This window comes from Anomalospiza imberbis, chromosome Z (genome assembly GCF_031753505.1).
Source record: "Anomalospiza imberbis isolate Cuckoo-Finch-1a 21T00152 chromosome Z, ASM3175350v1, whole genome shotgun sequence".
NCBI lineage: Eukaryota > Metazoa > Chordata > Aves > Passeriformes > Viduidae > Anomalospiza > Anomalospiza imberbis.
The window spans coordinates 27,008,970-27,025,576 of record NC_089721.1 but is presented as its reverse complement, the minus strand read 5'-3'; the positions used below and the strand labels follow the sequence as shown (position 1 = coordinate 27,025,576).

The window sequence follows — 16,607 nt, the reverse complement described above, 5'->3', positions numbered from 1 at the left end:
CAGTCCATCAGGATGTCTGCTACACAGCCTTTACCACTGAAAACACCTTTTCTGACCCCTTTGTTTAGCAACAATGCAAATGAATAATTTCCAGTTAAGACCAAATGTCTACATTTGTTCACTCTCCGTTTCTATTAGGCTGAATGATTAGTACCTCGTGGGAAAGGATTATTTAGCTGCAAGTAGCACAGGAAGAAATAGATATAAAATAACTAATCATGAATGATTTTTCTGGGAAACAGATTATCAAGGACAAACAAAGACAATAAAAAACCATAGTTGTTTAATTTAGCCTTTGTTGGAGAGAAGATGAATAGTAATCTAAAAGTTTTCAGCTGAGGAAAGGACCTCCTAAGCCCTGTAACTCTTCTGTCTTTTAAAAACTGGAGAAGATTAGAAGGGAAGGAAAAATCCTCTATGAAAATTTGCATTTTAAAACTAGACACTTGAAAAGGCTTACAAGAGAAAACCAAGCAAAAGAGATTCCCTGATACTGAAACTAAAGGAATTTATTTAGTAGGAATAAGACATGTGGTTACAATGTGTTAAATGCACATCTAATAAAATAGCCTCAAATATGTCTCCAATTCATAACTGTCTAAGCAGGAGAAAGAGTCTGAAGCCAAAATCCAAGTTCCTTATTTTAAATATGAAACAAGGCTGCACTAAGATTGTGGGAGAAGAGGAATAAAATCTTTCTTGCCTTAGATACAATTCTGTGGTATATTTGAGGGCCTTCAAATGTTCTCAGCATTGACAAGATTTTACGTAAGTATATTTTCTAAGCTATATTGGAATACTTTTAGATATACAAATCCATGTTACACAAAACAGCATTAGATCTTGTAACTGGCCTCACAATAACAAGGAATGAGGGTGACTATGGTGCTATATGTGAAAGGAAGTATATTAGTATGCACAGAAAATATGTCGTCTTAGAGATTAGTCATAAAGGGTATCAAGCATGAAGATTCATCTCTTAGTTTAAGCCTTTAACTGTGAGCCAGTAGATTATTTTTATATCAACTGTACAGCCTAATGCTTTGCTTTTTAAAAGAAGTATGAAAAATTTACTCCTTTTTCACCTTTTCATCTTCTTTATGATTTTTAAAAGTAGCTCACTCACCTACTGATTTATTTTTGGGTCCTTTTTTGTTTTGTTTTGTTTTTGTTTTTTTTTTTTTTTCTACTTACTATTATTGTCTTTTGTTATGTACAATAATCTACATATAGACTGAAGACTCAATCTTTCTCTAAACGTACTTGGACTATCTTGTAAAGACTTTCTACAGAACTGATAAAATGGAAGACAACCAGATAGGAGAAGGATCATTTCAGTTCTGCTCACTTCCCCAAGCTGTAGAACTGGGTCTTTCAGAAATTCTTTTGCATACTTGCTGTTATTTCACCTTGCCCAGGCAGCCCCTACAGAACTTGAGCGAACTTTCTGGGTGTTTCCCAAACACAGTCCCTTTGTATAGAGCTACATTAAATTCATTCATTCTCCAGCCATAGTTTAAAAACAAACAATTGGTAAAACACTAAAAACACCCTGCATGCCCCTCTGCCTTATTCTTACTAATGTGTACATTTAAATAATATAGTACGTTTTCTTTTACTAAAAATTTACCAAAATATCTTAAAGACATAAAAATGTAAAAAAAACAAACAAACAGAAAAAAAAACCCAAAAACCGAAAACCCAGCATAAACATTGCTTCTATAGGCATTGGTTAGAAGAGATTGTTGCACTAAGGAGTATATTCAAAAAGGTTTTCTTTCAATATTGTCAATTTTAGTGTCATGGATTGAAAGATTAAGGACATTGAAACTTATTGTGACCCTGTCTTATATGATGTAATAAATGATCTGGAAGTCTGAAATGTATTTAAAATAAAGCTTCTTTATGGTTATTGAGAGGTGACTGTATAAGCTGGTAATTAAAATAGCAATTTAAGTATATAAAGGGAACTTAAGGACATGAAGAGTCTGTAACAAAAACTGTAAGTGAGGATATGAAGGCAGCTGCCAACAGATGGGTCCAGGGGCATTATGGAAAGCTGTCACTAACTGAAATTTTGAATATAGCCCTTAGTTGTATTATATTCATGTAAAATTTAAAATCTGCCCAGAATATCACGGATGAAGTTTATTTTGCAAGCCATCCACTGCCTAAAGGGGCAGTAATATTCAATATGAAACTGCTGAAACTCCGGCGTCTGGCGAATTTCATGAAGGAAAGAGATTTGAAGGTCTGACTCCAGGAGAACAAGGAAAAGGGGGAACACAAACAACAGTAGTCCAAGGCCTACAAGAAAAAGTCTGGAGAAACTCTTCACAAAAGCATTAACCTCTATGTTGCCCATTAGAAAGTCATAGCTCCATCTCAGGGCTCTCCGAGCTTCTTTCAGTTCTTCCTCCTCTGCAATTAAAAATGCATTTTCATCTGCTTCAAGTTCCTCAAATGAATCAGTATCATCTTTCTCATTCTCTGCTCTTGGGCAGGTATCAAAAAGCATGTCAATCTCATCATCAACCGGTGTGGGCAGCAAGCTGGCACTTGGATTGTATACCAGCTCTGAGATGGTTAAGGGTTCCTCTTTCATCTTCTCTTCCTGTTCAATGGCAAGATCAACATCCTTCCCAGTATCCTTTACTGGAGAGCTTGAAGTCACAGGTACTGAAATCTCCTCTTCCTTTGGCAGTTGGATACCTGAAGAAATGAGATTAAAATAATGATACTAAATTTCTCACAGCCTGATGGCTAAAGTCAGCCTTCCAGTAGTGCTCTTTGGTGTATAATAATAACAACAACAAAAATTAATAACTCTCATTGCTCTGACATGAATGAGTGTGGTAAAATAATAGCTAAGGTTGAGAATAGAGCATGACATTAAAAAGAGACAACAGATTATCATGATAAATTCATGTTAACAGTAGAAAGGGCAAAAGGAGAGGAAGGTTAACATGATATAAGAATTAGGTATCATTGGAACAGCATTCTAACAGAGTCATCTGTTAAAAAAGCTCCTTCTCATGTAGCTTTTTTTTTCTGCTCATCTAGCTCTTTTCTCTCTTCTCTAAATTTCTCTCTCCCCTTTACAGAAGAGACTTTATTATGACATTATTCTCTGCTGTCTCAAAACTTACTCTCCTTTTTCCAGCCAATCTCTAACAGCAAGAAGTCTGCAAAGAAGTCTAGCTGTTTACAGCTACATCAGTACTTCAGTGACTGCTGTTAGTTGTCAATCACAGGAGTGGAGAGCACAGTTGGGCACTGACCTGCCTTGCAAAGTGACGTTAAGACACCTTTTCATGGAAATTTCACTTTTTAAGTATTCAAAATGGCCCAGACAAATCTCTTCCCATATAATTTGTTATCTTTTCCTTCTTCTCTAGACCTCACTAGCTATGCCACCAAGTAAGGTTTCTCATTTTGGCCAAATGACCAAAAACACTGAATTTCTACTTCATTTCATTTCATCACTGAGCAAAGCAGCTTGGGTTAGCATCTGATGTTTGTTTTTTTTCCTGAACTGGCTAGTCATGCATTCTTGTGGAAACAGCACATGACCAGGGACAGAGAAAGAGAGCAGGAGCGTTCCTTTCAGCAGCAAAAGTGCATAACTGAAATGAAACCTTGTCCTCAATAATTATTAGTTCAATAATTCAATTAGTTTAATTTTCCCTAAGTTTAATTTGACTTCCTACCTAATAATTCCTTGCATCAACTACTCTGTCCTCTCTTATCAAAGCCAATTTAGAAATTCATCACATTTCAGCATGAAACTTGTTTTGTGCTGGAATGTAATTGTCTACACCAGTCTTTACATTAAGAAATACACTTGCCACAGTCATCAAGAGGAGGATACAAACCAGCTGAAATGAGACAAAACAGTGTATGAACTCCAAGAAGTGAGAACAGATTTGGAGGATCTTTCTCCTAAGCATCTTTCTCCTAAGTAACAGAAGGTAATGCTGCATCATCAAACCATACTCAAGTTACTTGAGAGTACACCCATGATGCATTAACTTACAAAAGCCAAAATTGTTTAACTCTGGAAACCAGCATTAAGAATCTATACGTATCTTTAGATACACAAGTACTACCATTTGATTCTCAAATATGCTTTTCAAATATTCTTAATATGAGTAAAATTTAATTTGAGCCACTTACTTAGACATTTCAAAATGGTTGAATGTACCCAATTTTACTCTCCTAAATTTAGAATTCTGGCCATAAGCCTCTCTAAACCTGTTTAGGTGCAAGGTCAGTAATATATTTTCATCATGCTTCTCATCACAGAGGACAGCTACACCTACCACAAGGAAAGGTCACCCCGATTTATGATTCTTGAGACCCCTCTTCCCCCCCAGAGTAATTCCAGCTTGCATTAGATGCACAGTGAACATAAACAACATATATTAACTTTCATTACAACTGTATTTTTCTCAAATAACTGGCAAACGTCTGACTATGGGGTTAATCTGTTGATAGAAGGTGACAGAGAAACCTTTTCATGTCAGTGTTTTTGTTTCCTGAAGAGTTTGTATTGAAATGATAATGTGTTGCAGCTCTGAAGCACACATCAAATTTACATTCCACTATTTAATTTCAACTGCTAGGAAGAATTTTCCACTCCTTTATTTGTTATTTAAACTCATTAAATCAATGTAGTTGCATTTTATATCAGTCAAATACTAGTGTAAGTCAATATATGAAAATTTAGAATGGGCATTAAATGCTGCTGCTGCAAGTTTATTTGATATTTTAAAAAATTAAAGATACAAAGTTGTTATTTTTGCTCCTTCATATTCTCTGTAGCACCACAACATGTTTTAAATCAAGGAATGAGGAAAGAACAGGCTATTAACCAGAGTCAACATGACTGATTCCAGCAAAGTTTCAGTAATGTTGCAATGTATAGATAAGTATGTTGGGCCATTCATATTTTGATGGTTTCAAAAGACATAACTGTAAAATCATTATGGCAAATATAATTTACAAAGCTTATGCAGGCCTAAGAATATCACATTAAAGTACCAGAATTCCACAGTACAATGAATATTCCAGTAAGACAAATTTAAGAGAGAAGAAAGTTTTTTGGATTTTTTATTTTTCAGATAGCCCTCAAGAGAGCCACTTATCTGAAGTAATAAAATCAAGCTAAAAGGAAAAAAAATCCTCAAAATGCTCCAATGGAAAAATAGATTATAAAAGTTAAAGCAAGCCCAACTCCTAATACTCTTTAATTATTTTATGAGTCTACTGCAAATCCTTTGCTCCTATTCAGACATAACAATTATTTTGGTACTACCTTTATAAGACTATCATTTTATGTAATTTGTTGGCAAGATTTTGAAAAGTCTACTATCTCTTTAACAATAGTTAAAATTTATGTGGTGTTCAGATTTAAAGGATTTTGACTTGAGAATTAATTTATATTTGAGAACCTCTTCTTTCCATTCTTTACTTTGAATTCTTAATGGCAGATTCCATAAATCAGAAAATTCTAATACAGATTACTTAAATATCAGGTAAATAAACTCAGGTTTATTTCTTATATTTCCACAGAAAATTTTGCTACACTTTTCTGGCAACTGAATAAATTTTACAAAGCCAGAGATCTCATTATCCTAGGTGAAACTCAGTATTCCTCTTCCACCAAATACTGTGATTGCTTCAAGCCAGGAACATGAACAGCTGAATAAGACATGACATTATTTTGGTCATCTGCTGTGAACATGAACATGCAAGAGGTCTGAGAGGTCTGACATAAAAGTTGTCAGCTGCTAGTATTTCTACAGGGGCCAAAAACAGCAGCTGAGGATTAACAAAATGAAGAGCAGCTCTAGCTCCACCATTCTTAAGAAGCTGCAGTTGCTGGAAGTACAGCGCCCCAGAAGAATGTATCCTCTGCTTATTAAAAAATTCAGTTCACACATTGTCTGTTGGCCGGATATCCTGCACAGGGCTTTTCTCACCAGAAACACAATTACACACCTACAACAGCCTTTAATATTGGAGAAAGGAACAAGTGTGAATGTACACTAATTTTAAAGAAACAAATGGAAAATTAGATATGGTCCAGAGAGAAAAGTGCTAGGAACATTTCACATACACATGTAAACAAAAAAGGCCAGCCAGGCTGCAGTTAGGAGAAATCCTTCCTGTCCTTTTTACTTCTTCCTCTGGAAATATCATGTATCCTTTGCTTATTTTCCATGTGGACAAAATTAATCTGTACTATGAATACAATGACCTTTCAGAGGGAAGGAGAAGGTGATCTTCTCACATGAGCAAAGTGCATGAATGTCACAAAGAAAATGTAGAAAAATGAGACAGACTCTACAATTGCATTGAATTTAAATATTTCCCTACACAGGATCTATATCAAGCAGGATTTGCATCACAGCCAGACCTGCCCTCAGAAACAGAAGGTCACAGATTTGTACTGTACCCACATCCCGTGCCCATAAAAGACACCTGTTATAGCTTTGCAAGGAGAGTTAATCAATGACAGTTTATAGTAACTCCTTTTTAGGCAGTGATCTGACTTTCCTGCTGGCCATTACTGTTTGCTTTAGTCTAATGGAAACTTCTAGAAGGGAGCAAAGCCCTGTCCCAGCTGAATGTTTTGTGGCACAGCTCGCCTCCTAGCTGTGTTGTGTCCAATGTCACAGCTAGTACAGCCACTGAAGGCCACTGCTCTGCTTTCCACACCCCACAAAGGGCACCCAAAGCACAGAAGCAGAAGCAAAGCACAGCATACTGCATGGAGGCCTTCTGGGATGCCTGTCTTCCATCTCTCTTTGGCCTAGAAGGAGTGCAATCCAGAGTTGTTGATCCCCTTCCAGAAACAGGATTAAGCAGCAATAGGACTGAAGGAAGCATCAGGGAGAGCACTGTGTATCATGAGAGCAGAAATGAGAAGGCAAGATACATCTATCAGCAGCTCGGAGAAAGAAGGACCTGGTGATGGAACTGCATTGACTCAGTGTTCAGCACCACGCCAAGGACAGTGAGGCTGAAAAGTGCCAAGTACTGATGTGAAAGCTTAGCACCCCAGCAAAAGGGCAAGTGGGACATTTCAGCATTCCCGCTCAGCTTGGGTGATCCCTCCCGGCACAAGTCAGCATTGATCTGAAAGGGTCAAAGGGTTGCAATGGGGCTCTCCTGAGGAGTTATGTCCCATGTTAGAAGTTTTGCACAAGCTACCTCCTGTGCTTTGGTGCTGCTACATATGTGTTATATGCTGATATATATATATATAAAATATATATATTATATATATATCTCATATATATATATATATATATATATGTATGTATGTATACTTTTTGCATGTTTACTTCAAAAGGAATAACATAGTATGAACAGTACTACAAAATCAAGGTGTTTAATAACTAAGTTGTCCCGCCATACAAATCTCTTATGATTGCTGTCATTATATTAAACCAACAAGATGTCTTGCATCTATTTGAAGCCAGTATTTAACCTTGGAGATGTAAAAATACAAAACATATGTCAATAACAATGCTTTTGCAATTTTGCTATTATGTTTAAATCAAGGGAATTAGGTGTATTCTCATAGATGCTATTGTTTTCACTGAGTGGTGAACTCAAAAAGCAAAGACAACCAGGAGCTGTTGGTACTCAGAGACAAATCACTACCATAAGTAGTTTCTCATGTATCTACTGCACTCACTGCTTTCTAAATTTCAGATATCAAAAGAGTAAAAATATTCTAATCTTTGCCAGAACGCTTGCAGTTAATTCTTTGATTAAAAACTAATTTCTGAAATGAATATTTAATACAAAGATTTAATATAGGTTAGTAAAAACTGAAATAATTCAACCTATAGGTGCCCAAATATCAAAAACAATAAATACTACAAAAGCATGGAAAAACAAATTTAAACATTTCTTATGACATTAAAGAAATGGACATATTTGCTGACGGGGGGCAATGGATCTCTGGCAAAGGCATTTCCTAAAAAAAACCCCATCACTTTGCTGTTCAAAGCAATACTGAATGCTTTTTGTTCCTTGGGTTGTACTCCTCTTGCGTGTAGTGAAAAAAGAGATAAATCAGACTCTGCCCAAGCCCCACCTTCGTCCACCAGCCTTAGTACTATTATTCAGTATATGAAATTATTCAGTATCTAGAAAAATAAACCAAAGAAGGTTACAAACTGGAAAACTCAACTACTGCATTCAGCTCACATTCAAAATCTATTACCTTCTAGTTTAACAACTATTTAGTTTTGTCATAAATTACTACAAAGTATTTCCCCCCACCTCTGTCCCAGAAAAATACAAAGGCAAAATTCCAGTCCCTCATTTGTTACCAAATAAATCCACAGTTTTCTGTAAGTTAATAAATTTATGTTTTGTCTCATTCTTTCTCCATTTGCAACTTTTTTCTTGTCAGTAATTATTCTCTGCTGTACATGTCATTTACAGTACAGTTCCTTTCCATGTCACAACTATTAACTTACATCGGGGTAAGAGGGTTTAAAAAGGGGGTTTGAGTAAAATAAATGTAAATTTACCAGCCCTTCTGGCTGTGATCTTGGAGCCATGCCGCAGTAAACGAATGCACACTTCCTTGTTGCAGTGGTTAACCATCCGCAAATGAATGCTTCTCTTGGTTTGGATTTTTACAAGACATTTCACCATGTTGACTATTAATTCCTCTTCTCAAAGTCTTGTAAAAGCTCTATCCATACCAGCTTTGACCTTTTATTAAGTTCCCACTGAGTTTTAAGAGACTAACACACAAGTTGCTCTCAATGAATCAAATTACAAGCTTCTAACATGGCCAACAAAAATATCCCAGCAGGAACAGAACCAGAGGTTATTTTTAAACATTTTCAAATGCCTCATAATGTACAATACAAACTTTCACAGTACCCATCTCAGTTAGCAGTTGCTAGCATAACAGCTGAACCACACACAGAGGCATAAAAATATCTAAGGCACCAAAACATAGTGCAGTTAAAAAAGAGGCCAGCATTTATAGTCCCATTATTTTTCTAAAATGTTTTAATATGCCAGTAATGTCAGTTCCCCATCACTGCCTGGAAATTATTTGTGAAACATGTAAATACAATGGAAAAATCCCATGCTCTGCTTACAAATCTTACAAAGTGAACCAGTGAGACCAAAACACCTTAATTTCTAGTCTAGAATAAAAACCTGACCTGCCCATGTAAACACATGAACAAAAAATTTCTATGTCTGAAAAATAAAGTTCTCTCTTTACGTATGAGCTCCAGTTCCCACTTGAGGACAATTGTTGGACAGATTCTTGTTGGACAGAAAGAAGTGTTGTTTCAGAAAGCTGGGCACTTTCCTGTTCCTGCCCAGCTAAGTTATATAGATTCCCAAAAAAGCATGATGCACCTATGCTGGCTGCTGATAACTTTCTCCAGCTGGGAGCTGGAAGGCACCCATATGCATAACATCACACTATCCTAGTGGGAAAGAAACTCTTTCCTAGTGGGAAAGAGACAAACTGGAAGGAGTGTACTGGAGGGGATGTAGTTTCTCACTTCCCAGAATACTCATCTGTAATGTTTGTGACATTGTGCTATCTGAATCCTCATTATCTGACGTCCTTGTTCTCTTTGTACCAAAAAATCAGTGATGTGCTTACAAATATGTGGGAAAGAGAGAAGTAGGGGAGGGAGTCCTGCAAATGTCTATTTTACACACAGATATTTATCTCCTAAAAGACAGCTGCTTCAGAGAAGCTTTTTGGAAAGATGGTTCTCTTTCCTACATAGCCTGTATAGTACAAATATCCAGCAGAGGTCCTGTTTACTCCTTCCTCTGCCAGAGCAAAGTTGTCTCTCTTCCTTTCCTTCTCTGCAAGCACTTTTTTGTGGTTATGAGGAAAGATCAAGTACCCCTTTGCTTCCTATGTCCATTTTGCCAGCCCTTTAAAAGAAAGATTCTGTCTTCTTTTATCCTTTTTATTCTCATTACTGTTGTAACAGCCAAAAAGGATGATTAAATTCTAAGTAAAAGTGGTTGACTCTTCATTGTGTACACGGCTACAAAAACAGGAAAGCATGAATTCTTACAAAAATCTAACCACCAATGTGTTCAATAGATAAAGGAAGGCCTATACAAGGACTCAAGTGTCAGCCAGACAAGGTTGTGTCTGAAAGATTTCCAACATTTGAAACATTTCCAAATGCCTCATAACATTGCAAACTTCCTCAGCATCCATCTCAGCTAGCAGTTGCTAGCATAACAGCTGAACCACACAGAAGCATAAAAATATCCAAGGCATCAAATCTTAGTGCAAGGGCAAAAAAAGGCCAGTGTGTTCCTACATACTGATGTCAAGAAGTAAAATCTATCATTTATGTTTCATATGACCATGCTTATGCAAAAGAGAAATGACCGTGTTCATTTCAAATTGCTCCCCATAGTTTTATCTACACATAAGTAAGGGAGAAATCTTAAAATCTTACTGCTGACTCAGAAACTCCTGAACTATACTAACTCTCAGCAAGAGACTGTTTAAAACAATAAAATAGTTGTACCTACAAAGTACCACATGCTTCTCCTCTACAAACAAATCTAACACAGCTGAGCACCCTCACAGAGACAGACAATTAGTCTGACGGTAGCAGGTGTGTGCTCATTCCTATACATAAAATCATTAAGGTTGGAAAGATCATCAAGTCTGTTAACCCAGCACTGCTCTGTTCACCACTGAACCATGTCTCCAGACACCATACCCACATGCCTTTTCAACGCTTCCATGGAGGTTGCTGATTCAACGATGTCCCTGGACAGTTTGTTCCAATGTCTGACCATCCTTTAGGTAAGGAAATTTTTTTTATATCCAAACTAAACCTTCTCAGATGTAATGTGAGACCACTTTCTCTTGTTTGTTATTTACTGCCTGGGAGACAAGACCAATCCCCACCTGGCTGCACACTCTTTTCAGGGAGTTGTAGAGACTGATAAGGTCACCCCAAGCCTCCTAAAGACTAAACAACCCCAGATCCCTCAAATGCTCCTCAGAGGACTTGTGCTCCAGACCCTTCACTCACACCAGTGCTCTGGACATTGTCCAGCCCCTCAATGTCATTCTTGCAAGAAGGGACACAGAACTGAATGCAGTATTCGAGGTGCAGCCTCATCGGCACTGAGCATAGCCCAGTTCTTGCTCCACACATAGTTGAACACATGTTTCTTGTAGTGCTGCTATACAGATTCTGTGGCTGCCTTCTTTTACAGTCTGATTTTGGTGAGGCAGATTACTGCCCTTGCAGATGGCAGTCCATTGTCTCTGGATTTTCTAGCCCTGGATGCTATCACAGCTTTACTTATTTGAGTAGACTATATTTTTTTTTAAAAAAAGGCAATACCATACCTCTCCAGTCACAGGATATTAATGTGGTTTTGACAAAGTGATGAAAGTTTCTTTTAAATCACTTGATACTTCTGTGCTGAGATCTCATATACGAATTATTGATCTGATAACTCTGACTTTTGCCTTTCAAACAACAAAAATGAAAGTATGTTTCACTGGGCTGAGACATATACAGAGATACCAAGGCTGTTTCATGTCTGTAGCACACAAAAGCAGTTTCGCAAGGCAGTGGTGTCAGTCTCAGAGGTGGACAGCTTCCCTCTCCCCACCTCCTGCTCATGCCCTTACCCCAACACAGGACCTTGGATGACCCTCTTGATGACCCAGTCAATAGTTGAGTCAGACAATAATAGGAGACTGCACAGTTAAGGAGTTTTTGTTTGGTTTTGTTTTTTTTTGTTTTAATTTGGTTAGCTGTTGTTATTGGGTTTGGTTTTGTTGTTTTGAATTTATTTTACTTACTTTTTCTTTGGGTTTTTTTTGTTTGTTTTTTGGGGTTATTTTATGGGGTTTTGTTTGTTTGTTGGGTTTTTTTTTTTTTTGTTGTTGGGTTTTTTTTAACTCCTTCTCCTAGTTCACACTGTTGTGATTAGTGCTGGTGCAAGGGAGAAGGTGGGAATCCACAGAAGTGGATGTTGGGAAGAGAGCCAGCATCACTGCCGAAGAGCTGTGAGATCACTTCAAGTTGCAATTTGATAATATAGCCAAGTTTTCTGCAGGAGAAGACTGTAAAAGTCTAAATGCTGTTAACTTAGCATCTAGTAATATTTAACAACATATAAATTATGCAGTTAAATACCACCATCAAATACGTCTATTAGCTCACTATAGTAAGCTCATTATAGTAACGACAATCTGTCTGACTGAAAGGAAATGTAATTTTCAAACTTACGTAGCACAAACATTTAAAACAAGCACTGTCTGGTGAGCATATACCAATAAGTCACCAGTTTCCAAAAATGGATTTCATTGTCTAGAGTTGTAAGTGTGGTTACAGGACGCAAGCAAGGACATATGGATGCACACAGCAAGCTGTTGTTACTCTGCAGTGGTGACAACTGCCCAGAGGAAGCACAGCGGTGGTACTTGGCTGCTAGAAGGCAAATTCTTATATGCATGTATTTCACTGCAGAGGTAAACAAGTAACTGTTAAAACAGCTGTTACTACTAATTATAATAAGGTATGCACACAGGCAATATAATTCACCCTGTGCTTGCTACATTCAGTGTCCAAACTCTGAAGAATGAACAAAATATGTTCATACGACTCCTATAAAATCAAATTAGGACATACTCCTATGAAAAGGAAGATAGAAGATACTCACTCATCTATTTTCTGTTTTCCATTTACCAGAACAAAGCAACAACAAAGACTGTATTTTTCAGACAGCCTCTGAAACAATTACCTCACTACATCTCAAGCAAGAACCAGTGTCAGATTTTGTTTGGTTGGCTTCATTTTTATTAGGACAAAGGCAATTGCCAGCAATTCAAGCTGGCAATGGCGTTCATGTCATTGTTTGTAGTGACTGTATCTCAAAAAGAAAGGTGTTCAATGTGATATTAAAAATATCAAGAAATAAATAAATATATGCAAAACATTGTTATACAGAATAAATTCAGACTGATGTTCCAATAATGTCCCATTTTGTCAAGGAAGATAAACTAAAGAAGATCTTTCCTAGTTGATCTACAAATAATGTCTTTTTTTGTCAAGGAAATTAAATTAGCAGACTAAAGCAGAAAGAAGGAAATATAAAAGTAAAGAGAATCAAGAAAAACAAAATATCCAGCAGTAAACAGCCAGTTATCCCTCCTGAATGACTGCTGACAATATTCAGAAAAAGGTGCCATCTTGAGACTACAAAAGATCCTTTAGTCTGACAATTTAAAGGATTTTTTGAAACAGAAATCAAATAGCAGTAACTTTCCTCACAATATATCTCTCATAAGGCTAATGTACAGTTTCCTGAGATAGCGATCATTACTGGGTATAACATACAGAGGTTTAATGATCAGGAATACCTAATGAAAAATATTAGATTTTCTCCATATCCCTGAGTCAATATCACACCTTTTCCCATATGCTTTGCAATAAATATCAGCAGGAACTGGCTGAGTGACTCACCTGCCTCTAAAGGAACTTCTTCCTCCTCAAAGGGAGAAGGAAGGAGAGGCTGCAGAGGTTCCATGTTGATTATGAGTTGCTTGTTCAACGAGGGAGAGCTGCGACTCTGTGTAATGGTGGTTCTAAAAGAATGGGGAAAACAGGTTTGTTCAAAACAAAATAATAACAAACAGTTATTTCAGTTTGCTTACTGGAAATAACTACAGTCCAGTAGGTCTCATCTCAGAATCATTTTGCATACATTACTAGGCTTTGAGCTGTTGTAAAAAGCTCTACACATTGAATTCTGCTTTCAGCTGTGTTATATTGCACTCTCCGCAGATGTAAACATTTCAACATGTGAAGCGTGAGAGAGGTTTTGTGCTGATTTAGCTCCTTTACACTGCCTGACTTCCTTTCCTCTTAGGATGTCAGTGTGTTGCTCCCCTCCACACAGCACAGCAAACATTAATATTTGGATTATTAGGAAGGGACGAGTTGTTCCATTGCCTCCAGAACTGGATAAAGAATTTGCTACAGTTTGAGCACTGAGGATCAAAGACTAAAGCAGGAACAACTGTATCCCTGTGCTTTACAGATACAGAGTGCTCTCACTCATGCCCACGCACCCCAGATGCTGCCTCTACACCATGCCTCCCAGCACTCAGGCTGTTTTTCTTTCTTGTCTTACTTCACTCTGAGAGGCTTTCCTGGTAGCAGGTGTTAAATATGCTCTGGAAAGTTTTAGGAATGCTGCTGATTTTCTTCAGTCATTATGCTTATTAGCCTAAAAATGTATTACTGAGAATACAGTATGGCTCTTTTGAATATGTTATCTAGGATTTACACAATACAGGCCTTACGCAAGAGTCCTGCAGTAAATCTTAAACATTATATTATAAAACATTTACTTTGACAAAAGCAAAGATGAAATGGAAGAGTATTCTACTTGACTTGAAATGGTATATTGATACAGTGCTGAAGTTTCACAAAATGCATTTCAAGTCTGCACAAAAATCTCAACTTAAAATTCCAAATAAACAAACTGAACCAAGAACCTATTGCAAGTCAGAAGATGGAACTGTGTGTTGCTGAAGGTTTAGGTAAACTTGGGACACAGGTGTCCAACTCTTAACCCACACCACCTGTCAGTAAATATTCTGTGGGAATAAACAAGCTTTCTTGCTCAATTGACATGATTTCTTGTGCCGTAACACATGCCCAAAATATTTATATCCTCATTTGCATTTTCTGATAACTATTTAGTTTAAATTTTCACTATCCATGGAGTGTTTTCACTCAGGTTATTATAATTATTGTCACTCCAACCCAATGGTAAATCCCTAGGCTTCTTATGCAATCCCTGAACTTTTGTGCTTATTGTAAAAAGCTCACAAACAACTCCCAAAATACAAGTTGTGCCTGGGAGCACCCATAGGCTTCTGCTTCATACTTATTTACAAAGATGCCTCATTCAGGCATGCCCTGGAAGCAAAACATGAAATCATTCATTTTGTGTTTGGCAGAAGAACTTGCCACTGCATTAATCCTGCGTGACAACACACTCCAGCAGATTTGCAGTATACAGTGCTTTAAGTGTAATATCCAAACACAGAGCTACTGAGCAATACCCTCCTCTCAACTGCATGTTTCTTTCTTAATGCAACCATGGTACAACTGAATTGACTTTGAGGGTGAGAGCACAGGAAGGAAAAACTTTATACAGATATATGTTTATGTTCAATCAAATATTTTTTTCTGAACATTTCGCTTCTGAAAAGCCATCATTTCCTATCCCCAAATTCTCTTTCACAGAGTAACTTTTTTTAAAACATGCCTCTTTTTTTGAGCTGAAAATTTTCCATACTTTTTGCCTTCTTGTGCTTTTAGAAGTATCAGATACCTCTGTCTCCCATTTCACCACCTGAGCTATAAAAGCACCTGAAATCATTAAATTCCTTAGTCTTTCTAAGAAATTGAACTTGGAGCTTCCGTGATATCATAAATGCAAGCTTTGTAAGAAGGTTAATGATAAAAGAGATACATTGCTATTTATGGATGTTAAATCCATTTGATGTTGCTTTATAAACTTATTTGTTCTCTGATCTGTTTCTTTATGTACACTAAGTTTTAAACTATGTGTTTAAAATACTTCTAAATAGAGAAATCAAAGAAAAGCAAAATTCAAGATAAAAAATAAATGTATGAAAATCTTTTCTTATCCTGGAACAAAGAAACTTCTTGGATAGTAGGCAATAATCTATTTCCTAAACTGAGCAACTAGTCTCATTTAAAATGCATTTGTGTGCTCAAGTACATTATACTGCCTCAATGATGCATCTATATTCTGCCTTCTGTTTTATCATTTAACACATTCTAGACCTTCAATTACCTCATTTTAAAATGTAATCTGGACAAACATATTTGAAAGCATGCCTGCATGGCCTAACTATTAATTACACAGTAGGGCTGGATAACATATTATAAATATTTACTGCAGATATATTCCCATCTTTTAGTAAAGACAATCCACTTTTATCTAAAATGTAGACAGAATAGCAATACTCAATTAAAAATAAAAAAAGCATATTCCCCCCAAACATGAAATCACAACAAAAAAGGAATATGGCTGTAGAATGTTCAGACTGTTAAGTAACCTGTTTTTAAAAAAGGTTTCAAGTAGTTTTCCCTGAAGGCTTCTTTCTTTTCTGAAGAGCTTTGTTCAGATTCTTAGGAATTTTTACTCACACTGCAATGAGTGATAAGGACCTGAAAGCATTAGTTTGCTTGCAAAGTCTAGCAGCTTATTTCTTACAAGACAAATTTTCCTCTAAAAAAAAGATTCTCTAATATTTTTTCTTCTTTACTGCATGAAACTCGTGCTTTTTTTTTTTTTTTCCATATGACTGCATTATAGAAAAACAATGAAGTATACTTTGAAACATACCCATAAACATATACAAACCAAGAACTTTCAAAATCAAAATCTAGGAATGAAATTAGAGTGTACTTTTCTGTCAGGGTAGTACAATAAGACCTTATGACATAACAGAAAAAATAATAAAAGTTATCAATCTCATTAGTAAAACTCAGCTTCAAAAC

General features: G+C 36.6%; 1 protein-coding gene across 5 annotated transcripts in view; it reads right to left on the bottom strand.

The window, feature by feature from the left end:
• Nucleotides 1-1,133: 1,133 nt before the first annotated feature.
• The window catches only part of FRMD3 (FERM domain containing 3), a 144,526-nt gene continuing 129,052 nt past the window's right edge, over nucleotides 1,134-16,607 (bottom strand). For all 5 annotated transcript variants that reach the window (XM_068176545.1, XM_068176546.1, XM_068176548.1 and 2 more), the window contains 2 exons: nucleotides 13,527-13,648; nucleotides 1,134-2,712 (listed from right to left, as the gene is read on the bottom strand). In XM_068176545.1, the coding sequence (XP_068032646.1) occupies nucleotides 2,117-2,712; nucleotides 13,527-13,648 (718 nt within the window). In that variant the 3' untranslated portion in view covers nucleotides 1,134-2,116. The remainder of the gene's footprint in view (nucleotides 2,713-13,526; nucleotides 13,649-16,607) is intronic.